Source organism: Canis lupus, chromosome 27, assembly GCF_011100685.1.
Source record: "Canis lupus familiaris isolate Mischka breed German Shepherd chromosome 27, alternate assembly UU_Cfam_GSD_1.0, whole genome shotgun sequence".
NCBI lineage: Eukaryota > Metazoa > Chordata > Mammalia > Carnivora > Canidae > Canis > Canis lupus.
In genome coordinates, this window is record NC_049248.1 from 6,919,306 (window position 1) to 6,944,887 (window position 25,582).

Here is a 25,582-nt window from a genome sequence, read left to right on the forward strand (position 1 = left end):
CAAATTCGGTAGAGCCACAAGATACAGAATCAGAAATCTGTTGCAATAATGAAACAGCAAAAAGAGAAATTAAGGTATCAAGTCCATTTACAATTGCACCAAAAACCATAAGATACCTGGGAATAAATCTAACCAAAGAAGTAAAAGACCTGTACTCTGAAAACTATAAAACAGTGATGGAAGAAATTGAAGATGACACAAAGAAATGGAAAAATATTCCATGCTCACGTATAGGAAGAACAAATATTGTTAAAATGTCTATATTACCCAAAGCAATCTACACATTTAATGCAATCCCTATCAAAATACCAGTGGCATTTGTATGGAACCACATGAGACCCCAAATAGCCAAAGCAACCTTGAAAAAGAAAAGCAAATCTGGAGGCATCACAATTCCAGACTTCAAGTTATATTACAAGGCTGTAGCAATCAAGACAGTATGGTACTGGCACAAAAACAGACACAGCCATCAACAGAACAGAATAGAAAATCCAGCAATGAACTCACAACTACATGGTCAATTAATCTTTGACAAAGCATAAAAGAATACCCAATGGAAAAAAAGACAATCTCTTCAAAAATGGTATTGGCAAAACTGGACAGCAACATGCAAAAAAATGAAACTGGACCAATTTCTTACACCATACACAAAAATAGGTGCAAAATGGATTAAAGATCTAAAAGTAAGACCTGAAACCATAAAAATCCTAGAAGAAAACACAGGCAATAACCTCTTTGATATCAGCTGTAGCAACTTCCTTCTAGATAGGTCTACCTGAGACAAGTGAAACAAAAGCAAAAATAAGCTATTAGGACTTCATCAAAATAAAAAGCTTCTGCAGTGAAAGAAACAATCAACAAAATTAAAAGGGAACCTGTGGAATGGGAGAAGATATCTGCAAATTACATATTCAATAAAGGGTTAGTATCCAAAATGTATAAAGAATGTATAAAAAGTCAACACCCCAAAAATGAATAATTCAATTAAAAATAGGTAAAAGACATGAATAAACATTTGTCCAAAGAAGACACACAAATGGTCAACAGATATGAAAAGATGTCAACATCACTGATCCCCAGTGAAATACAAATGAAAACTACAATGAGATATCACTTCATACCTGTCAGAATGGCTAAAATAAAAAATGCAAAAACAAGTGTTGGCAAAGATGTGGAGAAAAATGAACCCTCTTGTACTGTTGCTAGGAGTGCAAACTGGTACAGCCACTCCAAAAAACAGTATGGAGTTTCTTCAAAAAGTTAAAAAGAGAACTACCCTATGATCTAGCAACTGCAGTACTAAGTATTTACCCAAATGATACAAAAATACTAATTCAAAGGTATACATGCACTCTGATGTTTATAGCAGCATTATCTACAATAGCCAAATTATGAAAACAGCCCAAGTATTCACCAACTGATCAATGGATAATGAAGAAATGGTGTGTGTGTGTGTGTGTGTATAATGGAATATTACTCAGCCATCAAAAAGAATGAAATTTTGCCATTTGCAATGACATGGATGGAGCCACAGAGTATAATGCTAAGCAAAATGAGTCAGTCAGAGAAAGACAAATACCATATAATTTCATTTATATGTGGAATTTAAGAAACAAAATAAATGAGCAAAGAGGTAAAGAGAGAGAGAGAGAGAGAGGTGCAAACCAAGTAACAGACTCTTTTTTTTAAGATTTTACTTTTTTATTCATTAGAGACACACACAGAGAGGCAGAAACATAGGCAGGGGGAGAAACAGGCTCCCCACCAGGAGCCTGATGCAGGACTCCATCTCCGGACCCAGGATCATGCCCTTCTGCCCTGAGCCAAAGGCAGACACGCAACTGCTGAGCTACCTAGGTGTCCCCAGATTCTTAAATGTAGAGAACTGATGGGAAGGTGGGTGGGGGGATGGTGAAGTAAATCATGAATATTGAGTGTTCTATGGAAGTGTTGAATCACTATATTGTACACCTGAAACCAATATTATACTGTATGTTAACTAACTGGAATTTAAGTAAGAACTTTTAAAAAGGCAAATGTAAAAAAAAAAAAAACAGATATAGGAATATCTAAATTAACAACATCTAAGACAAATAAGGAACAGTCTATGCCCCAAAGTTATGGGCTAATGACCAACATCATCTATCATATAAACAAAGAAAGCTACCAACTCTTAGAACTGCAGAAGCTATAATTCAATCTCCCCATGTGACAGCTGAAGCAGAAGAGGCCCAGAGAAAAGTTTATCTACCTGATGAGAGTACCATGACCCTGCCAACCATCAGTCATACCACATTGTACCTCCACAATGTGGAGATGGTAGTCATCACCTCATTACAGTATAGAATGTTTCATTTCAGATCAACATCATGATGATGTGATATAAATTGTTCTCTGGGAAATCTTATAAAGATGGAACAAAAAAGCAATGGGCTACAGTGAACATCATACTTAAAGGTGAAAGACTGATTTTTTTTCCTTCTAAAATCAAGAAAAAGACAAGGAAGTCTGCTCTCACCACTTCTGTTCAACATTGTACAAAAAATTCTAGTCAGGGCAATCAGCTGGGTAAAATAGAAAGAGAGAGATAGGGAGAGAAAGAAATAAAATGCATCCAGATTGAGGAAGGAAGAAGTAAAACTATCTATTCACAGATGACATGATTTTATAAATAGAAAATCCTAAGGAATTCACTAAAAACAAAAAATGAGTTCAGCAGTTGTGGGATATAAAATCAATATACAAAAAAATCAAGGGATCCCTGGGTGGCACAGTCAGTTGTGCATCCAACTCTTGGTTTCAGCTCAGGTCATGATCTCAGGGTTGTGAGATCAAGCCCCATGTGAACCTCTGAGCTCAAATAGGAGTCTGCTGGAGTTTCTCTCACCCTTGCCCTCTGCCCCTCCCTATGCTCACTCACAGGCTCTCTCTCTCTCTCTAAAATAAATAAATATTTTTTAAAAATCAATTATATTTTTATATGCTAGTAATGAACAATGCAAAATTGAAATTAAGAAAACAATTACATTTTTAATTAAATCAAAAAGAATAAAATAATCATAAACAAATTTAACAAAACACGTACAAGACTTGTACACTGAAAATATAAAACACTGTTGCAAGAAACTAAAGAAGATCTAAATAAAAAGATATACCATGTTCATAGATTATAAGACTTTACTATGATAAGATGGCAATAGTTCCTAAATTAATCTGCAGATTCAACGCAATCCCTACCAAAAATCCTAGCTTGGGTTTTTTGCAGAAACTGACAATCTGGTCATGAAATTCATATAGAAATGCAAGGCAATGAGAATCATCAAAATAATTGAAACAGAAGCACAAAGTCAAAATCACACCCTCAATTTCAACACTTATTAAACAGGTATAGTAATTAAAACAATGTGGCACTGGTATAAGGACAGATTCTCTACCTCTCCTGCCCTCCCTCTCCCCCTGTAAATGCATGCTTGTGCTCTCACTCTCTCTTTAAAATAAATAAATCTTTAAAACAATGTAAAATGGCATGGTTAGTCTGAGAAATAGTATGGTAGTTCTTCAAAGTGTTATATATGCAGCTACCATGAGACCCAGTAATTCCACTCTTACTTATGTATCCAAGATATATGAAAACATACATCCACACAAAAATTTATACACAAATATTCATAGCATCATTATTCATAATACCCAATAATTGGGTCCAGATGTCCATCAACTGATAAATGAGGTATATACAAAATATGGAACATTATTTGGCAATAAAAAAGAGTTAAGTACTGATGTAGCTAAAACATGGATGAATCATGAGAATGCTTTGCCAAGTGAAAGAAGCTACAGACACATTTTGCATGATTCCACTGACATGAAAGTCCAGAATAGGCAATTCCATAGAACACAAAGTAGATTAGTTGTTTCCCAGAGCTTAGTAACTACTAGGGAAAGGGTTTCTTTTTGGGGTAATAAAAATATTTTAATCTTAGACAATGGAAATGGCTACACAAATCTGCAAATGCACTAAAAACTAATGAATTATAGATTTTAAATGGGTGAATTTTATAGTGTGAGGACTAAATCTCAATAAAGATATTTTTAACAATGGGCTTGGTATCTACAAACTTAAAAAAAAAGAGCAGTGGGCCTTGGGGATTAGGTGAAGCTAGCGGAGTTTGACTATCAGCTTCCCTACAAGTTATGTGGTCTTCAGCAAATTCCCATACCACTCTGAGTCTCAATAAATGGTAGCTAATCATCCAAAAAGAGGGAAAGTAAGGAGATATGCAGCCTCAGGGTCACAGTGAAGGCAGAGACAAGATGATCCTCTGGGATGAAAGGCACATATCCAAGACGACCAGCTATACTTTGGGTCTTAGTCTCTGTCTATTCCCCAGCAGAAGGTGCCTTTCCTAAATATCCCACAGATGAGGGTGCCCCAGAGCCATATTATGCCATGAACATTGACCTTGACTCTTCCTGCAAGTATGAACAGCATCTGTCCCATCAGACAGCAACATGTTTTCCTCCCGTCATTTCCCACCTTTGGCTAGATTTATAGCAAGAACAGAATATTTACAATATTAACAGAATGGAGGGAACATGAGGAGGATGCTGACAATCCAACTCCAGGCCATTTTCATCTTGCCCTGCTCATCTGGGAAGGTCATTTTCTCCCCAGTGCCCATAAGACATTAGATGCTTTGAGCTTTGCATTGTCAACAGTGTAATGGAAATAGATGTTGAATGCTAAAACATAAACATATGTATCATTTATAATGCATTCAGATGTTTTTCAATTATTCATGGTTCCTGAAAGTTATGCAACCTATCATGCATATATATCCAAGCAAAGTTTATATTAGAACCACAGCCTCAATGTACGCAATTCCAGCTCCTTGGCATTCCCGTCTATGGAATTAAAATTAAATGAGTCAGTGGTCAATAAAAGTTACATGTGATTTCCATAAAATTATCCATTGTATATTGCTCTGGTGTGGAGAAAGAAGGTTGCCTGGAGTTGCTGAAGCTGACAGAACACAAAATGTATGCTTTCTGATGAGGGTGGTGGTGATGATTAGGCTTTCCTAAGAATGAATTCATTATTTCCCTGAATAATTGGTGGTCTTGGATTTACTTCTCGTCTAGGAAAAAAAAAATAACTCAGAGGGCCACCCTCTTTCTCTTCTGTTTAAGTCTTGTTTGCTCAAGAAAGAGAGAGAGAGAGAAAGAGAAAGAAGGAAAAAAGCCAGTGTTCTGGGCTCAAAAACACCACATTCTTCTGTTTTGGTGCTTGAATAAATTTGCATGTTAACATGAATGGTTCCAACTTTAAGAATGTAAAATTAAATGAAATTTGAATTCAAATCCAAGATGGAGAAAAGACACATGCAAAAACAACAGATTTCCAATCTTGTTGATTTTTTTCAGGAGCCAGATTAGGAAAGACATAAACACACACACACACACACACACACACACACTCTCTCTCTCTCTCTCTCTCTCTCTCACTCACTCTTGCTTTCAAAGAAGGGTGGAACTCAGAGCAGAAAGGCACTGCCAAAGAGGAGCCCCCTACACCGTACCCTCAGCTCACACACACTATGAGTATTTAGAGATCACAGCACAGATTCTGAAGCTCTGTTTTAATGTCTTAATGCCATCCTAAAATTCTGAAATAGGACTCAGAAGACAGGTTCACCATCATCTACTTGTGAAAGCCCACCTAGATAAAATGAAATATAAGGAACACTGTATGAGTAGCTCAAGTGAGCACAGGCATGAATTTGCCTCTGCCAGCCCTAAGAGAGTCATTTCTTGCTTGGACCTCTTCATTGCATTTGAAAGGCAGGTTTACATAGTGGTTAGATGCACTAGACTGTCAGAGATGAACCAGGATTGGAATCCCAGATCCACTCACCATTTCCTGGCTGGGTGACCTCTGACAACTGACTTAAGCTATGAACATAACTGTTTTTCATTAGTTTCCATCTACCTAACCAGAGTGACAGCCTCACAAATTTATTGTGAGAATAAAATATATAATGCACTGAGACTGACACCTAGCCTAGAGCAAGCATTCGACAAGGGTTAGCTACCATTATGCTAGTTAGTATGGTGGTAGTTATCATTATTAGATATTGAGGTGATGGATTCCAGAGGAACCAGGCCTGAAACTGTTTCTTTCTTCTCTAATGTGCTTTCCCATTTTGCCTAAACACTGCCACCCAGGAAAGAGAGACAAACCAAGTCATGGCAAAGGCCCACTCCCCATGAGCTCTGAGCGCAGGTCAACAAGAAGGGTCATGAATCATTCCCCCCTGTCCCATTCCCATCAACCCCTTCCCTTAGTCTAGTCTCTGTCCATGAAGGCATTCCAAATGGAATGACAACAGGATCTTAAGAAATAAAAAAGACAGAGAACAGCAGGTGAACATCTTACCTCATCTTCATTCTCAGTCATATTGGTACCCAATTTCTGGACAACTGACTTGCCGCTGGCCTTCAACATTTTCTCTCGAACTTTGGTTTCATACTCAGGCCGGGAATGTTCCTAAAACCCAAGAGTCAATGTGTAGTTAGTAAACAGGCAGAGAGTGACTCTGTGGTTATAACCTGTGGGTTATAGCCTGTGGGTTATAACCAGACACCAAAGTACAGTAAAGTCAGGTTAGGATCAAATGCTATTGGACATGAACCATTACACCACACACGATCACAAGGAGTCTAGACCAGGAACACAATGTGGGGGGAGAGAGAAGGGACACACAACAGTTGTTACCACACTGAAAACCAAACCTGGGCACGTTCCTGGGGATGGCACCAGTGAGAAAGGAGAGAGGAAATGTTAACTGGGTAACTGATATGAACAGAAGCATCTGGTCATCCTACTAACTATCCTCATACCTCAAACTTTAAGTTTCAATGAGCCAAATCCCAGCTAGAGAAACAGATGTACCCCACAGCTGGGAGTTAGGACAATGACACAACTTCTTCCTGCTCCATTATTCTGCAAACTAAAATGGCGACCAATAAACATCAAAGTTAAAGATGGCCACAGGGAATCTTAAAACTCACTTGCCTGAACCTGTTTCCTGTACAGCCTAGGTGAGTAACTCATTGGCAAGTACACCAATGCTCAAGAGATATCACTGAGCCATTCAGCAATACAAACCTGAATAGTGAGTCACCAGGCATGGGAAAGAGCACCTAACTAATCAAGAGGACTACAGTCAAATCAATGCAGATGCTGAAGCAGGAAGATGCATGACTTACTTCAAAGAGAATTTAACAGTGTACACCTGGCTTCATTGGCAGGTCTTCCCTGCAGCGTCCAAGGACGAATATCTTACAGGTGTGAGGGCTTCATGTTCCTGCATCATTTATCGATAACTCCTAGGCAAGGATTCAGGCTTTGGCTCACAGTTGACTCAGAGAACACACATTTCATTACCACTGCTTCACACGTTAGAGACTCCAAAAACCAACAAGCTAGTCTCCTGACCAGTCTTTGGCTTTCCCAGGACATGCCATGACATTGGAGAGGAGAAACCATGCATGTGGCTTATAAACATGACCAATACAACATGACAAATTCAAGGGTATTAAGGCATCCTATCATTACTGATCTCCAAACATGCATCAGCCCCATCCCTTCCAAGACGTCTCTGCTACAGCATACCTGGGGGAGTCTCCTGCCTCTCAAGTGGCCTAGAGTTTTATAGCTGCTACCACACGCAGTTCTTAGTTATGTATTTTTCTTCTATTATTTCCTAGATGTTTTGGATGTGAGAGTCTTTTTATACTAATATGAGGATCTGCAATCTAATCTATCTTATTTTGTATTTCTCATAGTAATGAGCACCATGCAGAGCACCCAGAAATCTCTAAATGATTGTGAAGTTCACTGATTTTGTCTCTCACCTTTATCTGTTCTCCACCATATCATTTCCTAATGTGTATGCTAAAAGATTTGTAGTTTTTAAAAAGGGATTCCAGGGTCTAAGAGATTGGAAAAGGCCACACAATATACCACTTGAGAGAGGTATATTAGAGCATATCAGAAGCTCTGAAAAGTTCTACTGTGAAGACACTTGCCTAATGTTTTTAAACCCATCATTTCTTGCAAAAATCCTTTTGGCCCCATCAGTTAACATCCCACAGGAAGAGTTTGAGAACTTTGTTTTGAAGTTGGCCTCCATGCCCCTGAAATCTGGTACTTTTCATTTTTATTATTTCCATACAAGATTTTCATTAAAAAAGCTATGGCAATATCTTTTCGGTGAGTATGATTATATGGATTCTAAACCCCCTCTAGCTAGAGTTGTTTCTACCTTTCATACCCGGCAAAGGGGCTAAGAACTTCCCCTACTGACTAGGAGGGCTGCTCTTGACCTGCCTCTGACTTTCCAAAGATAGTCCGTGACATCACAGAGAGGCATGTCCTCACATCCCTCTAGTTGTGGCTATGGCCCACCTCATCCCATGCGAGACCCCCACTCAAAATCCCTCATCTGTCTAGAACAAGCTGAGCATTCTCAGCATATAAACAGGAGTCCAAGACTCTCAAAGCAGAGTCTTAAGCTGTTCTGCATTCCAACTAAAGCAGGTCAGACAAGGATCTCTCTATCTGTGGCCAAGAAGATCAGGTGAGGTTACAGAATTCCTCAAAGGCAGGGAGCTGGACAACTGAGCTCCTGACCAGAGCAGAATCTAGCCCCTGTAGGGCCAACGCACCCAGCCATGGGAGGGTCCTCCTTATTCCTAATGTTCCTCATACACTCTGGTCTCTCTGGGTTGGTAGTCTGATGCAAAATCATCAGAAATACATAACTCCTCCCACTAAAATCCTGGGAAATATTCCCAAAGTGGCTTCCACCTGGTTGGTCTCCTCAGGAGCTGTCTGAAGGACAGCTCAGGACCAGCCTTCTTTGATCTAAAGAGGTAAATCCAGAGACACAGTCAACAAATGTCTTCATCAAAGAGTTTTCAAGCTCCTGCTGCACTCTGCACTTCTTTCCAGGCTCTGAGGCCACAGTGGAGCCTATCTTCAAGTAAAGGAAGGTGACAATAAGCAAACGAACACACAAATAAGAAGCCAGCAGCTAGGGATAAGAAGAGTAGAAGAAATAAAACAAGATGGCTGCTTTAGAATCGGGATTCAGGGAAGGCCCTGAGTCTGAGGAGGGTAACATTTAGGATGGGATGGAAAAGCCAAGAAAGGACAGGCCATGTAGAGACTAGAGCATTCTAGGCAGAGGGAACAGCCAGTGCAAAGACTGGCATAAACCTGGGAGAGAATGAAGGTCTATGTGGCTAGAAGGTCTGAGCAAGGAGGAGAATAATATGTACTGAGGTCAGAAAAGGTAGGTAGAGAATTTGGCTTCCTTTGTGCTACGAAGCCATGTATGATACCTAAAATTTGATATGACAGATGAGGGATGGGAGAGACAGAGGGGAGGACATCTGTGTCAAGATAAGACCACAGTCTCTCAGAGGAACACATGGGGCCTGATAGAAGCTAACTGGGTCAGGGAAGGAGGCCCACTGAGCTGAAGATTAGCCCATGTCAGAGCGAAAAACTCTTGAAGTCTGGCAGGCCTCCTTTCGGCAAGAACAGGATCCAAAGAGTCTTTAAGTAAGTCCCTCGAGGTGTCCCTGCTGGTTCCAAATGGAGGAACCCTTAGGCAGGGGCCACACCGACCCAGGAAGCTGGTCTTGGGTTTGGTTGTTCATGTTCTTCCCTACCCTGAGAGAAAGCAGTCTCCACCCTCCTTCCACTTCTCCGTGATTTGCCACCTGGACTTGAGTCACACCACTTGTTCAACTCTTCCGGGTGTGGCCCACATAGTATCTCCTAATGCAGACCATAGAGAAGCATGATGTCTTAGGGTTACAGAAAGCTGGCCCAGAGAATATTCCTGACACCTGGAGACAGTGTCTGGTTAAAATAGAAAAAACTCCTAATCATGACCTCCAAGGGCTCCTGTCTCCCTCTCACCAGTGTCCAAGTCATACCTGCCATGGTATGCTCCTGCTCCTCACCTGAATGCACGTTAAACCTGCTCACACTTCAGATAAGTCCTAGGACTCTTGCAAAGTCATAAATATAATTCTATCCTGCCCTCTATGCCTTCCCATGACCTACAAGAGACACAGACCAGCTGTCAATAAGCCCCCTGTCCTGGCTACATGCCTGTATTTATTGCTTCGGCCATCCCCAAATCCGTTCCTGCATCCAACTGCACTGCACTTTCTGGACATCTTGCTTTTTCTGATCTACACCTCAATTTTCCCAGATCAAGGCTTCTGCTTGCTGTTTCTCCTTGTGGGCACCCTCTCCCCTCTTTGCTACCCAGCGAAATTTGACCAGTCTTCAAAACTCAGGTTAAAAAAAATGCACTCCTCTTCTGGCTACATTAGCCAGAAGAAATTTCTCTTACATATTCACCATCGCATTCTAAATATTCAGAGGCCAGAAAGCACCCTAGCTGAATGTAAGCCTTTGGAGCTACTCAGAGACTGTTTGACATAGTTCCATACTCCATACTAAAAACTGGTACATAGTAGGTGCTTAATGCGTATGTTCAGACTATACTGAATTTAAAGCATGTTTGATATTCTAGTCTGAAATATAAACACGTTTAAGGAAAAGACAAGGCTGTCCTCCCTCTCAACCATGCCTGGCCCAGGGCTTGCACACTCAGGGCACACAAACCATGCTGTAGAACCAAGCCACTTCGCAGTAAGTTCACCCAGCAGAAGTGACCAGAGCCCATGAGGAACATCTCCTTGTGCCACAGGCAAACCAGTCTTGGCCAGACCCCTCTCAGCCTGCCTAAGAGTTCCTGAGATCATGTACCTCCCATGAGGTTACCACTGCTCTCTGGGTTCATCAGAAAGCAGGAAACCTGGCTACAGAAAGAAAATTGATTATATTTCCAACCCTTCCAAGAGCCTGTGACTAAGATTTTTGAAGGCATCGAATCATAACCTATGGCTTTCTCTGTGTGTGTTTACACCTCCTAGCAGAGACTGGCTGGCTTCCACAGCTCTACTTAGCAGACACACCTAGCTTGTCTCTGGACCCATTTAGGCCTGGATGCCAGGATGTTTCTTCTTCTCTTCTTGGGAGACATGATAGGCCCTGCATTAGGAGAACAGAGCTCCCACTTCCCCACACGTGGCCAAAACTCCCTTGTCAATCTCTCTGCTGAAGCAGATGGAACCCGCATGATTAGAATGTCCCAACCAGACCACCCCCACAGTCCCACTTTTACTGGAAGCACTCATTTGGCCATTATTCCCCCAAGAAATGTAATTGCTTTCATTATTCCCTGATGCTTATCTTCCTAATTTGTATCCTCTCTGAAGGTAGAATCCAAGTGTATATTCTCTGATCTGCCACAGAACCCATGATGGTCGCCAAGCATATGCTGAATGCACCAGGCTGGAATACAGTGAACACACATACTCTCGTGCATGGTAATGGAAATGCCCACCTGCTCCATTAGAGCATCAAGGAGAAGAGATGACATCATGCTATAGACATATGGAGCCATGCAGGCTTGAGAACAAGACTAAATTGGGGATTTCACTTGTTTGGTCATAAGACAACAGGGCCACAAAGCCAGCAATCCCAAGCCTAAGGTGAGGCACATCCATTACTGTGGGAGAAAGCAGAAAAGGCCTGCTCTCCATGCAGCTGCCATAATGCCTGTGGCCAGGATTTGCAAGTAACTACTCAGGCAAATGCCAGTGTCTTCTGGTCTTTCCAGACAGTGTCCTCAGCACCTCAACAACAATGTCCACAATATCAGGAGCCTCTATACAATATTCACATCTGTTCAGTCAATGGGAACATGCAGGAATAGATAAGAACTGTGAGCAACTGTGCACACGTTACTCATTGCCAGCTTCCTGACATCAGGAATGGGGCCCTAGTTCTCATAGGAGCCAGAGGGAAGGCTGATTTGTTTTCAGTCATTAAGTATTATCTGTCCATAAAACTAGACTCTAAAAGAACCTACCCTTTGCCCTTAGCTCATCCGCCAGTTTGACCATACTTTACTGGCTTACACTGTAGTAGTTCATTGCTTCTTTCGCCTTCCATAGGCATCAAAGGCAATCAGCCTCTGGCACCCACACCTCTCCCTTGGTCCTCAGTAGGCTTACAGAGGCGTTCTGACATATGCATGTTCTGGGTTACATGATAGCGATTCCTGCTCTCTGGCTTCATGCACACTAGCACCCAGGAGATGGGAGGTAGAGGAATGTCAAGTTAAATCTCAAAGCTACCATAAGGCTTTTCTCTCGTGCCATTTCTTTTTCCAGTGAGGTTCACCAGGACATCTGACTACCCATCAAGTCCAATGTCTTGCTGCTCAAGAGAAGAGCAGGGATTTGAACTTTTGACTTCAGTGCATATCAACCATGGTTAAGACCATGGAGCCAGTGACTAGCTGATGTGACTCCAAATGTTAAGTGGTCATCTCACTCCAAAAAAATCTATTTCCAGAATGAAATCAAGCAAGGGCCCAGAGAAGTATGCAAAGGAACTCACTTCTTCCTCTTCTATACCAGTCAGGTCCCAGAAGTAGCCCAGCCGCATCTGTAATCTCTTCCAGTTTTCAAGAAACATGGTAGCTTAAAAAGAAAGAAGAAATCCTATTAAAGAATGGATTTTGAGTACCCTTTGGGTTCACCAATGGGGGTGGAGGATAAACTTAGAGGTTTCAAATTTTTGGACTCTCTTTAAAGCACTTACTCCCTTCCTCCTACTTCTAGCTGGAACTGCTCAAAACATTCCCCATCCCTGAGAGCCTGATAGATGTAACGGGAGATACACACATCTAGGTTATGAGAAGAGGGTGAACAGTGACCTCTAGAAATGAAAGAAAGATGGAAGGATGAGGAAAATGAGAATGGAAGGGTCTGTAGTCTTTTTTGACAATGTTCATCTTCCCTACACATACTTTCTTTCTTCCTGCCCCTTCCTCAGAGCCCTCACTCTTTTTCCCATCTTTGTGTCTCTAGCACCACTTCCCTTCTCTGGACCCCAAGAATCCCATCCTGAGACTATGTAACAGTCTCCTAATGGTTCCATTGACTCCAGTGTCTCAGCCTTCCAAGGCAGCCTGCATGCCGCTGACAGAGTCCTCTCCCTGAAGGGGCATTCTCCCAGCCCTCCATCTGTTTAGCAAGTAGCTGCTGAGGGCCTCCCTACACTCTCATACCCACATGCCAGTCAGTCTGCCTGCCACCTGCAGCCCCTTGAAGGGCCAGCCCAACATGGTCCAGGGAAAACCAACCCCTCCACTCTACAGCCGTGGCTTCTCATACCAGGTCTGAACACCTAATCCAGAGCCTGCTGAGGGACCATGCAGATTCTCTCTTTTGAAAACTGAAACCAAGAGACACAAAAGGAAGCAGGAATGGGATGAGCTACACAGCCAATACCCAAAAGGAAAAAGGGCCAGGATTTCTGACAGCACCTCCAGCTCCAGTTCCCAGAAGCCTGGCTCCCTTCCATTACCTGCACCCATGAGCTTGCTTCTTGCTTTCTTATAACACAGCTCTTGTTCTTTGAGCAAGCTGGAATAAATTTCCAATCCTGCACAAAGAACTGGGCCTGCCTGAGGTATCTATAATACACAAAACACTGTCTTAGACACCACGAGGGAGATCAGGTGAATCTTATGTGGATGTTGCTCTCAAACTGTTTATAGTCTATAGGGAATGGCTGTAAACAACTACAATAAAAGGCACAAAGTGATCAGGGCCTTAAGAAAGGCACAGTAAAAGGCTGTGGGCAGGCAGCAGAAGGAGTTCTGATTGCCAGAGAAGCCATGTGGGCCGAGTCTTGAAGAACAATGACACCTGGGCAGTGAAGAAGGGGCGAGGAGAGGGAAGATGCCAACACTCCCCCATCTAGACTTTCAATGGCTCCCTATTGTCTTAAGTTCTTTTCTCTTGATGGGGGGATCCTTTGTATGTGGCCTGACCCATGTGTCTACTAAATCCATTCCTTTGTTCTGTCAACACACAACCTCACAGCTGCATCACTGCTACAGTCACCTCCTCATTGCCCTCCCCATCTCCAACTCATGCAAACTGTCCTGCCTCCCTATGCTGCCCTCCACTGCCTACCACCATCCTTTCCTGATCCATTCTGCTTGGGGCACCCTCTTTTCTACACTTCTACTATACTTAGAGTCCAGTGCCCTGGAAAGGAAGGGAAGTGATACTCTTTGAGGCCACCCACACACCTCGACACCACCCACCAGGAAAACCCCTGGTGCCCTTCACTGTGTGCAGCACTGCACTGTTGGTTGCCATTCAGGTCTGCAGCATAGTAACTGGACTGTGAAATTCCTCAGCTCTTAGCTGGCTGTTTACCTCGGGCACGGCACAGAACTAAGCAGAACAAACACCCACAGATTGGTTGAATGCACAGTTGCTAACAGCTACATTTGTTTTACATGGTGCTGTGTTACAGTGCACAGATTCATGTGGTTTCTCCCTTGGATTTGAGGCTTTTTCACATAAGTGCATCCTGACCTCCCAACACTGGAATGGGGCTGGGGATGCTCTGAGAGCAAGGTGGGGAGGAGGGCGTCTCTCCTTTTTCTATCCTTGTCTCAGTGCCTGAGGAGGGCTCTGCATACAGCAGGGCTCAGAATGCTTCCTGACTGCAGGCTCTATAAAGAGAAGCCAGACCATGGGAACAGATGAGAGGGAGCAAAGAAGTCACTGAAGAGGAGTCATGAGGACAAGGGAGGATTGTCATAATGGCAAAGAACAGCTCACACCTCCTGTGTGCACTGTATGCCAGGCACTATGCTAAGTGCTCTACACACATATCTCATTCACCCGACACAAGAACCCTATGAGGTAGGTATTCCTTAACCATTCTTAAGGATGAGCATGATGATATCCAAAGGTTAAGAATCTTGCCCCAGGTATATGGTACCTGGGTTAAGAGTGCTGACTTTTATGACACAGAGCTAGATCTGCACTGTCTTGTGATGGACCCCAGCTGGTAAGGAGTAGGACTGTGAGACACACATCTAGGACCGCCTGGCCCCTAGGTCAATGTTCTTAACTTCTATTCAGAACAGAGTTCAGAAACCCTGTCCCTTTACTTTCCTTTTCAGTAAGGCTTCATTCACTTTTTGAAGCTCCCTAGAGTCCGAAGCCGAACCACAGAGGAGCTGGGAGCTAGGCCTGAAGGCTCCACAGACCCAGTCCATACTGACCAGCACCCTCCATGCGCCCGGGCTCAGTAGCCTCTACTATGGTTCCACTGACAGAGAGTCTCTCTGCAGAGAACCACTTCTCCCCAGTCTTCCTTCTGGCAGATTGGGCCTCAGGCCAGGCCCACCACGCACAGCACCACTGATCATAATAATCATTGTAATGAGAGGCAGTACTATTATTTTTAATTGTAATTTGCAGGCAATCATGCCCAGCGGCTCTTGGCTGCTGCAACCAAATACACAATCACATAAAACACAGCAAAGCTGTTAAAAAAAACACAACTGAAGCCCACGCTATGCCAGGAAGCTCTGACGCATCCCACCCTTTATGCTTTTCCTGTGTTGCCACATGAGAGGGAGCAAGAGGGGCAGGGGCAGCGGCAGTAAATTACCACAGATCCCAGGGGGGTAGGAGGCATCTGTTAATTACAGCTATTGAGGAAAGAGATGAGGTTGTTGTTGGGGCTTGAGAGTGGCAAAGTACAACTGAAAACCAAGTTTCTCTACAACAAGGAATTACATCCCAGGGAAGTCTGTAAGGGATCATGGACTCAGTATTATGAAACTATAGCCACTCAAGTCATGGGAATCCCTTAAGACAAATAAATGGGAATTAGGATTGCAATGTATCAAACATTGAATGTGCATTCCAGGTTCCAAATCAGTTCTGATGGATCTGGGGTAATCACGAGATGTCCTGCTTAACAAGCAGACACAGAGCTGCTACCTAAGGCTCCCTAGGCCATAAGCTTCAGCTTCAGCTGGTTCTATTGAGTTCCTCCTGGAAACACTTCCAGAGCCACATGGTGATAAGTGTCACTTCCTCCTACTCTCTGCCCCTACTTCTGTGGGCTGACTACTGCCTGTGTGCCCCTAGGCAGTGCATTTCCACCTGAGAACAGAGAATAGAGTGTCCCCTGGAAATGTTCCTTGGTGGCCTAGTAATATGGCAATCTTTCCAGTCTGGTTCTATCTCCACCCAAGGAGAGGTCCCTACAGGGAACAGAAAAAGCTTGTGTTAGTACTCCTAGCACTACTGAAAACAGACCTCTCCCTCTCTCCTCTTCACACTTTCAGGAATGTGTGACTCATGGTCCCATCCTGGCATGTCCTCCAGGCCCCATGGAGTCAGAGATAATCAAGCATCCTCTGCAGTGGGATCACAGCCCTGCCATTCTGTGATCTAATGGAGAAACTAAGGACCTGCATATCTAATGATGAGTAAAAAGTGAAAATCAGGTGGCTACTCAAGATGGGCTGAACCATGTTGACTTTGTTCCTTGTATGATACATGTGGGTGTATCTTCTTGGAAATGTCCAGTTATCACAGTGTTATTATTTTGGGTTATTCCATTCCAGTTTGTGAACAGAAGTGTCTCCGTGTGTGTGTGTGTGTGTGTGTGTGTGTGTGTGTTTGTGTGTTTATGGTCAGATGGCTATGGCCCAGAGAAAGTTTATTACCCTAATGCTCTGGGGAGACAAAGGGAGGAGGAAGAAAATGATGGAACTATCTGTTCTTTCCTTCACAAATCCCTTTGGTGGAAATACTGAAAACGCTACTCTGGCATTGAGTAAAATCTCTACCGTCTGCACTCATGGTGTCCGGAAATTGCACAGAATCTAGAGTCAGGAGATCAAGTTTGGGCCAACCTTCCCCACCAGCTAACTCTGTGGCCATGGCAGTCACCCCACACTCTGAGTGTTATTATAGTGGACATTGATGACTTCCCCTATCTTAGTAGATATATCTGGAGCTCCTCATGTGTGTGCTAGGGATTTTCTTTTTTTTTTTATGTATATTTTTTACTGTAGCTCGATTTGCCAACATATAGTATAACACCCAGTGCTCATCCCGTCAAGTGCCCCCCTCAGTGCCTGTCACCCAGTCCCCCCACCCACCTCCCCTTCCACTACCCCTTGTTCGTTTCCCAGAGTTAGGAGTCTTTCATGTTTTGTCACCCTCTCTGATTTTTCCCGCTCATTTTCAAACATGCGTTGGGTTCAAATTCCGAATAATTTCTACATGAGATTAATACAAGATGAATGTCTCATATCTTTTAAAAAAATACATAAAACCATGGAGGAATTCCTAGTACTACTCACATATAAAAGTAAAAGAGAGAAATCTATTGTCCCTATAATACTTCTTAAGGTATAAAGACTAAATACTAAAGAACATAAATCAAAGGATATGGGCTTTAGAGCATGGTCACTGTACCCATTTAAGGTATTACCAAAATAAGCAAGGTTTATGATAACCACTTACCCCACAGAGCCATGAAGATAGAGAAGAAGACGGTGGCAGGGTTGTCAAACAGGTGGCTTGCCTTTGCCGTGCCACAGGCTGAGCTGAGGTTCCAGTAATCACAGGACTTGTCACACAGGGGACACATGGTGAAGGCATTCTGCTGGTCACACATCTCTTTGCTGCGGAAGAGAGAGGTTGCTGGGTCAATGAGAGCTAAGGCAGGACCCACCACAAGCTAGTTGCCCTAAAGACATCTCCCACTCCAAATCCATGGCCAAGTTTATTTGCTCCAAAAGCGAGGTGTGTTAAAGACATTGGAATTGGATTCTTTGCCATGAGAGCATTATTCCTATATTTTTTCAAAGAAACGGGTGGGCCCCTTCTGCGGTACGGACCCGTCATTAGAGGTATTCTAGCAGAAAATTCATGAGCATCTGCCAGAAATGTTGTACACTGCAGGATGATCCATAAAGTCCCTTCAAAATGTGCTGAGTCTAAGAGATTGGTGGGGAGCACCAACAACTATGAATCCGTCACCTGTCTGAAATTGGATTTCACCATCATCATGCAAGCACAGACCGTCTCCTTAAACCCTACTGGCTGCCTCACAGATGTGTGAGACCTGGTCATGGGGAGAAGCAAACACAAGAGTATGGCTGGATCAACACAAGCTCTAATTTCTCAAGGAGAAGCCACGTGAAGAAGACTGGAGTCAGAACTGGGTTAGAGGCCCTTTCCAAGTGCACCAGCTGCATGAACATTTGTAGAATGGGATCTAACTTCAGCCTAATAAGAATGATCAAAACCATGAAATGGGACTAGGGGGAATGAAAGAATAGGGTAATTTCTTCCAAAGTCTAGATTCTATGATACTTATAGAGAGAAGCATGAGTCAAATAACCGTTAGCTATATTCTAACCTAGTCTCAGTATATTTCTATTTAGTGGACTAATGAATATAGTTGAAATTCCATTCACTCTTTCGGTGGTTAGCTATCCAATAAATTCAGGCTTATATGAATGCTTGCGAATAAGAACCAAAGTACTACCAGCCCTAATTGGCTTCCCTAGCGTCCCTCCACACTACATATTGGTAGGAAAATGAGTGAACTCATCACTCTGGTGTGTAATGCTTCCCCTGGGGAATGGGTAGGTGGTTATGTTCATTGTTTGGGGCAGCAGGGTGGAGAACTCAAGATTTCATGAAAATGAAGCATTGGCTGTTCTCATGGAGCAGCTGGAGACACAGTTATGGGGAGGTAGGGGGTCCTACACTGAAAACCACTGCTGTGTTCCCTCTGGAAAGTATGGGTACTACAGAGCATGGCTGATGAGTGGGAGGCCATCACCAGGGTGAGCTGGCTGGTACCCTATGTGCTAATGCAAGTGCTTATATGAAACCCAGAAGTCAAGGGGTGCCTGGGTCCAGTTCCCCTTCATTAGGAAGATGAAGGGCTTTCCTGAGGACTGTCCCTGGCTGTCAAGTCCCAGCTTTCAGGTTTGTTTTTAATGAGCTATTAAGCCCACAGCAAGAAAAGGCCTTCTGTGTGAGAGAATGGAAACTCTAGGTCTCTAAGAATAAATCCTCGTTCCTCCACTTGACTTGCTGCTAAGCTCTCCATTGGCAAGTGTCAATAGCAGTGACTCATTCACAATGACAATATTAAATAATAACATCTTAATAGTAAGTTCAGCCATGCTGGTTTCACTTGGGCACATTCTTATGGGTAACTAGAGAGCAAGGTTTATTCTGTCTTCTGGGTCAGACAAGTGTCTGGTGTATCATTGAGAAGGAGTTTCTACTTTCAGAGAGGAGAGTCCCCTCCTAGAAAACAGATTCACACAGAAAACTGTTGGTCCATATAAATTTTAGTAAGGGGCTGTGCGTTTAAGCCATGTCTGAGAACATAAGAGGTTCCTCAATGCTGCCCTTCAGGTATATGTGTGTGTCAGGGATATCACTTTGCTTTTTGGGGCTTTTATTTTATTTTTTACACAGAGACTTGGGGGAGGGATACTCCTAGCCTAATCCTAATCAAAAGCAGTCGATGCCAAAAGGTCAGGAATGAAAAATGTGCTAGCAACTAGTTAACAAAGTACAAAGCACTTTGAAACATAAGTGCTGTGTCTGTTTTTGGGAGGACAGTCAACTGCTGATCATTTGTACAAAAGGGCAGCCACCATCGCATGGCTATTCCCTAGATCATTTAAATTTGAAGTCAGAATGCTTTATATGTATTGGGTCGTATTGTTTGCTTGTTTGTCTGTTTGAATGCAAGCAATTTGAACAGAATTCTGGAGAAATTCTGCCCCAGGATGATATTAAAATGACTTTGCATTCTCTGAGAGAGGCTGCCTGCCTAGGCAAGGCTGAAAAGAGAAGTGGAAAGATGAGAGGAACTCGGCTAGAATTGAAATCCTATCTGGGTTATTCATGAACTGCATAATCCATGGATTTCTAGTTGGAAGCAACTGTGCCTATAAATCGAATGCTGTATTTCTCCAGTCTATCGTTTTCTCTAGAAAGCACAAGAAGGTTGATAAATGGCCCAGCAATCAGCTGAACCAGAACCCCAAAGTGAGTGGTGTTCTTAATCAGTAACTCATTGCTCACAAGTTAGATGATGCAAGGCTGTGCTGGTGTGAAGGGAGAAGGTGCAACATGGCAATTATTCCAGAAATTCAGACACAGTGTCTGCTGTTAAGGTCTCAGACCTGAAGTGACCTTTTTGTTTTTTAATAAGATGGTTTAGATCAATCAGCCTTTTTTTTTTTTTTTTTTTTAAACGCTCCAGTCTTCCCTACCCTATATAAGCAAGTACCTAATAAATGGAACCAACCCTTTGGTATAAGTAAAGTTCTATAGATATTTCATTCACATGTGGAATTATTTCTCATAAGTCATATTTGTATCTCATATATCAAAGTTGCTGAAGATAAAAGGTACCATTTAAAGTTCCACATAATGTAAATTTTCTGCTTTTGATATCGTCCTAAAGTTATATGAGACATAACCACTGGGGAGAACTGGATGAAGGCCACATTTTTTTTTAAAAAAATGATACATAGATAGTAGACTCCAGGCTTAATGTCAAAATTAGAAACCCTGTAAAGTAACCACAGGAATAGTACAAGTTTTTAATCATGCTTAGGCGTTGGTGACAGACACAGATCCCGGAAGAGTATGAATTTGTTTAGATTCAGTATTAGGATTTAAAGACTATCCTTTTGTTGATAGGGAGTGCTATTTTATGAATTTTCATCAAGTCCATTGAGCCTAGATTTTTGATGGGTATATAATTATGATTAAAGAGCAGTCCTTTTAAAAAAAATTATTCATAATACACTTATTTTTTTCTATTATTTACATATTCATTTATCACATCCCACCTGAATCTGAACAACCAATAACCAAAATTTCAGCTTTACAACATCAATTTCAAACTTTTTTTGACTGTGATCTACAGTTTAAAAGCGATCTTTTATATCAGATTCCAGTATGCAAATATATATATATATTCCCCCTCTCCTCTATAAACATACTTATATAGCTAACTAAAATTTCATGAAGCAATACCCATACTTCCTTCTTGTGATGAGTACTAACATTATATTTCATTCTACTCTTTGCTATCTTATTCTCATTCATTTAAAAAAATAACCATTACACTGATTCTACTATCCACTAATGGGTTGCTATATATAGTTTATGAAATATTATACATTCTGACAGGTAATAAGATACATCTGCAGGGATAATGATCACATTTTACATGCATATATACTATATATGAGTGCATGTGTATAGATACATATTTTTCAGTATGTGTAGACCATGGTCATTTCCAGCTATAATGGTCACCGTCGGATGTATTCCCAGATGGGGAACCAAGGCATACGTCCTAAATCCTGATGTAAACCGGCACTCCGATGGCCCACCCTCTACATTGGCCCTGGCTCTCCATGCACAGTGTAGAGTTTTCTAGTTTGAATCAACCTGAGCCCCAGCTCTCTAGGGATCAAACTGGGCAAGAGAAATGTGGGAGCCATGTTTTCTAAGAAATCACCAAGCAAAGCCAGTTGGCTGCCAAGGAGGATATGAGCCTTCTGGGAGACTTTACATCTTTTTCTTTTTAAGATTTTTATTTATTTATTTATTTATTTATTTATTTATTTATTTATTTATTTATTTATGAGAGAGAGAGAGAATACAAGCATGAGCAGGAGGGAGAGGGAGAAGGAGAGGGAGAAGCAGATTCCCGATGAGCAGGGAGCCCAGTGCAGGACTCATCCCAGGGCCCTGAGATCATGACCTCAGCCTAAGGCAGATGCTTAATCCACTGAGCCAGCCAGGTGCCCAAGACTTCACATCTTATGGGAAAAGTAAAGACTTTGGAGTAGGAGACAATTGAGGTCAAATCAGGATTGTAACAATTATTAGTTGCTGTAGTCGGACCAGTTATATGACTGCACTAGCATCAATTTCTCCATCTCTGTTAGGTTAAAATAAAACCAATATAACAGTTTACAACCATGATCTCTACAGGATCAAAGAAACTAGTACATGAGAAACACCCAGCACCATACCTGGCACAAGGCAAGCATTTGGTAAGTATTAGTTTTTCCCTCATGCTAGTTGGCCTGAGGGAGGCAGAACCTCCACCCTATATGTTATGTGATAAAAGTCATAGAATTCCCAGTCAAAACACTGAGCAGCTGGTACTGGAGTGTTATACACAAAAATATCCAAATCCTTGTCTCTTATACCGTTATTTAGCTTTGTTCTAACTATTGGAAACACCAACCCTAGTTTCTAATTTATAAGACCATTTCTGTAGATTATATAGATGGTAACAAGAAGAGATAACTGGTAACTCCTTTCCCCAAAGGAGCCCAGCTCTTGGCCCTTTCTTCAGAATGGCCATTACTTCCTCCAACTACAGTGGACACCCACAGTCTGCCCAGTGTCCTCATTCACCTGGCTGCTGAGGGAACATCCTATTGGTACAATGTGATCCTGCCCCATAGCCACGACTATTGGCCCAGGGCCTATACCCTAATCCAAAGTGAGCCAATAGGACTTTTTCATATGGAACCACTCAAAGAGAAAGCTCTAAGAAACAATACCTATGAGCTATTGGTAGGAATGTTTATATCCAATGGGGAAAATCTGTAGTGAAACAAATACAGGAAAGAACCAGAGATGGGAAATAAACAAGAGTCCCTATTTCCATTGGCCCTTATGCTAGCCACATGCCTGCCACTGTGTTCCCTGATACACCCCAGAATCCTCATAATAGATTCCCCTTCTTTTCTTTTTTCTTTTTCTTTTTCTTCAGCAGTTCATGTTGCATTTCTATCACTTGAAACTGAAAAAGTATTAAAATATATTAACCATGCTTTGGTTTTCAAGGACGGTGCTGAATATGTCAAGAGATTTAAATTCTAAATATAAGTTAAGTGTCTCTCTTGCGACTTGTACTTTATTTCCACATATGTTGATTCTTTCAACAATTATTTATTAATATTCTACTGTGTGCCAAACATTGTCTCCTTGAATCCTCACAACAACATCACTAGGCACATGTTATTATCCCTGTTTACAGCCAAGGGAAAGGAAGGTTCAGGGAATGAAGCTATTCACTCTTACAGCTACTATGTAATGCTGTCCACCCTAAAGGATGCTATTTTTTTTTAAGAGAGAGACAGAGAGAGGAGACAGAGTGTGAGCAGGGTGGAGGGGCACTGACCAAGGAAGGGAGAGAATCTGAAGCAGGCTCCACACCCAGCACCAGCCCTGTCAGGACAGAAAATTCTAAGGGATATAGAGAAATGACAGAAGCTGTTGAGACTAATGAGCCAAAAGGATCTTCAGAAGATGAGGATATCTCTGATAGAAGAGCAAGTCCAGAGTTGGCCTCCAGCACCACTCAGTTTCCTCAGGCCAGGCGACCTCAGTTTCTTGAGCCAGTCCCACCATCTAGCACTGCAGTCTTATCTCCTCTGGAGACTCCTCTGGAGTCTTAACTCCTCTGGAGCCTCTGTCGACCAGGCTTCCTCCCAGAGCCCAAGCCCCCTGGCTTCAGGCCCCGTCAAGATCCCCACAAGACTGGACTGAGCCACTATGTGAAATTCTTTAGCTTCTGTGCTAAGATGCCCATGGAGAAGAAGGCTGTTGAGATGGTGGAGAAATGCCTGGACAGGTATTTCCAGCATCTTTTTGATGACTTGGAGGCATTTGCTGCTCATGCTGGCCGTAAGACTGTGAGGCCAGAGGACCTAGAACTGCTGATGCCACGGCAGGGCCTGGTCAACAACCAAGTCTCTCTGCATGTGCTTGTGGAGCGGCACCTGCCCCTGGGGGCTCAATCTCATGACTATAAGACAATGACCTGAGTCAAAATCAAGAGTTGGATGCTTAACTGACTGAGCCACCCCACACCCTAAGTAGGCTATTTTTAAGTGCTACTATTCTTCGAAGACTCTCTTTTCACCATAAGGACCAGCCTTTGTTCCTTCTCTTGGCTCTCCAAGGGCCCCACTCTGGGGCCTGTCCCCTGAAGTTTCTGACTTCTGAACCAGAGGGTGGGCCCTTCTCACTTCCAGAGCTGCCTGCCTCTATGGACAGCCTCACAGAATTTTACCCCATTAGTGTTTGACCATATAGACATGTGATTGCTACCCAATGCCACTCAGCATTTCCCACCTTGGGTCTTATGAGAATCCAGAGAAAAAAGTCATAAAGTGGAGGGGAAAACACATTTCTCAGGCATGGATTTTTTCCACCAGGTAGAATCCAGTTGCCCACATCATACCCTGGCCCTGGAGAAGAGCTTAACTAGGAAAGGGAGGGAGCCGCCCCCAGCGGGCTCTGAAGCCATTCCCAGGCTCTGGAGTTCCCAGATCTGTCTCTGGAGGGAGGTTACGTGTGTGGTAAGGGGAGGAGAGAGTAGAGGGTGAGGACTTTGGAAGGAAGCATGTGAACTGTACTTTCAACTGCAATGAAACTCTAAACTACTGCCATGTGGGAACTGAGGCTTTTTCTTTAAAGTCATCTCACCTGGGAATATCTTCTTCGATTGTTGCACATCCATAAAGAAACACGATCACTCCAATTACAGAAGAAGGAATAAGGAATGACGTATATAATCCCAGCCAGGCAAAATACAGTCCAATTTTTTCTCCAAAATACTTTCTGAAAAAGAAAGAAAATCACAACACATATGACAAACACCATCCATCTCTCCCATTTCAGTTTGTTCTAAACCTGACAACGGGTCAGTGTAAACAAAGAGATGAAAGTTAGGTGGTGCATGAAGGACCTCAGCACAAAGAACCAGTCTCTTCAGTTATGAATTATATTCCCTGGGAATCTCTCTCTCTCTCTCTCTCTCTCTCTCTCTCTCTCTCACACACACACACACACACACACACACACACACCAGGGAATCCTGGCTATTCACATGAAATAGCCCCTAGAAGGAATCCAGCCCTAACAGCAAACTGAAAATAGGCCATACTATTTTGTCATCTTTACCAGACAAACATGAGGAACACATCATTATCTCATGAGTACCACAGCCCACAGAAAAACACACCTTTTCAGAACTAGCTTATGTGAACAAAACATGCAAATTATCTAGGTGGGCATGTGGACTTACATACACCAACCTTAAATTCATAGAAAAAAGACTAGAAGCATTTTGGTAAAAGATTAGCAATGGTTTCTTTAGCTGATGGGATTACAGGTGGTGTTTATTTCTTTTTTTATCTTTCTGCATTCTGAAACTAATAATATAATAAAAAGATTATTTTAAAGAGAAAATTAATAATCCATTATCTTTTTGATCCCTAGGTGCAGGAAGTTAGTAAATTATCACACAAGGTCTCTAAAACTAAATTTTTCCTTTAAATAAATATTGGTGATGGACACCTGATGAAAAAAATACAAACAACAGAGAAACAGTATATTTTATTTCCAAAGAGGCTCTGACACAAAATACAGTAGGGAGATGGGAGTGCAGCCCACTCTTTGATGTGAGGACAAAAGAATAAGTAGAGTGAGTACAATCTATTTATCTACT

At 42.4% G+C, this 25,582-nt stretch overlaps 1 protein-coding gene and 1 long non-coding RNA gene across 5 annotated transcripts in view; one reads left to right on the forward strand and one right to left on the reverse strand.

The window, feature by feature from the left end:
- Positions 1 to 25,582, reverse strand: part of ANO2 (anoctamin 2) — a 341,963-nt gene that overhangs the window by 145,739 nt on the left and 170,642 nt on the right. For all 4 annotated transcript variants that reach the window (XM_038576551.1, XM_038576553.1, XM_038576552.1 and 1 more), the window contains 4 exons: positions 24,559 to 24,693; positions 17,518 to 17,678; positions 12,557 to 12,639; positions 6,437 to 6,547 (listed from right to left, as the gene is read on the reverse strand). In XM_038576551.1, the coding sequence (XP_038432479.1) occupies positions 6,437 to 6,547; positions 12,557 to 12,639; positions 17,518 to 17,678; positions 24,559 to 24,693 (490 nt within the window). The remainder of the gene's footprint in view (positions 1 to 6,436; positions 6,548 to 12,556; positions 12,640 to 17,517; positions 17,679 to 24,558; positions 24,694 to 25,582) is intronic.
- On the forward strand, positions 8,493 to 12,844 carry LOC111092786. The gene is made up of 3 exons (XR_005379775.1): positions 8,493 to 8,642; positions 11,368 to 11,643; positions 12,328 to 12,844. It is a non-coding gene; the product is annotated as an uncharacterized LOC111092786 (long non-coding RNA).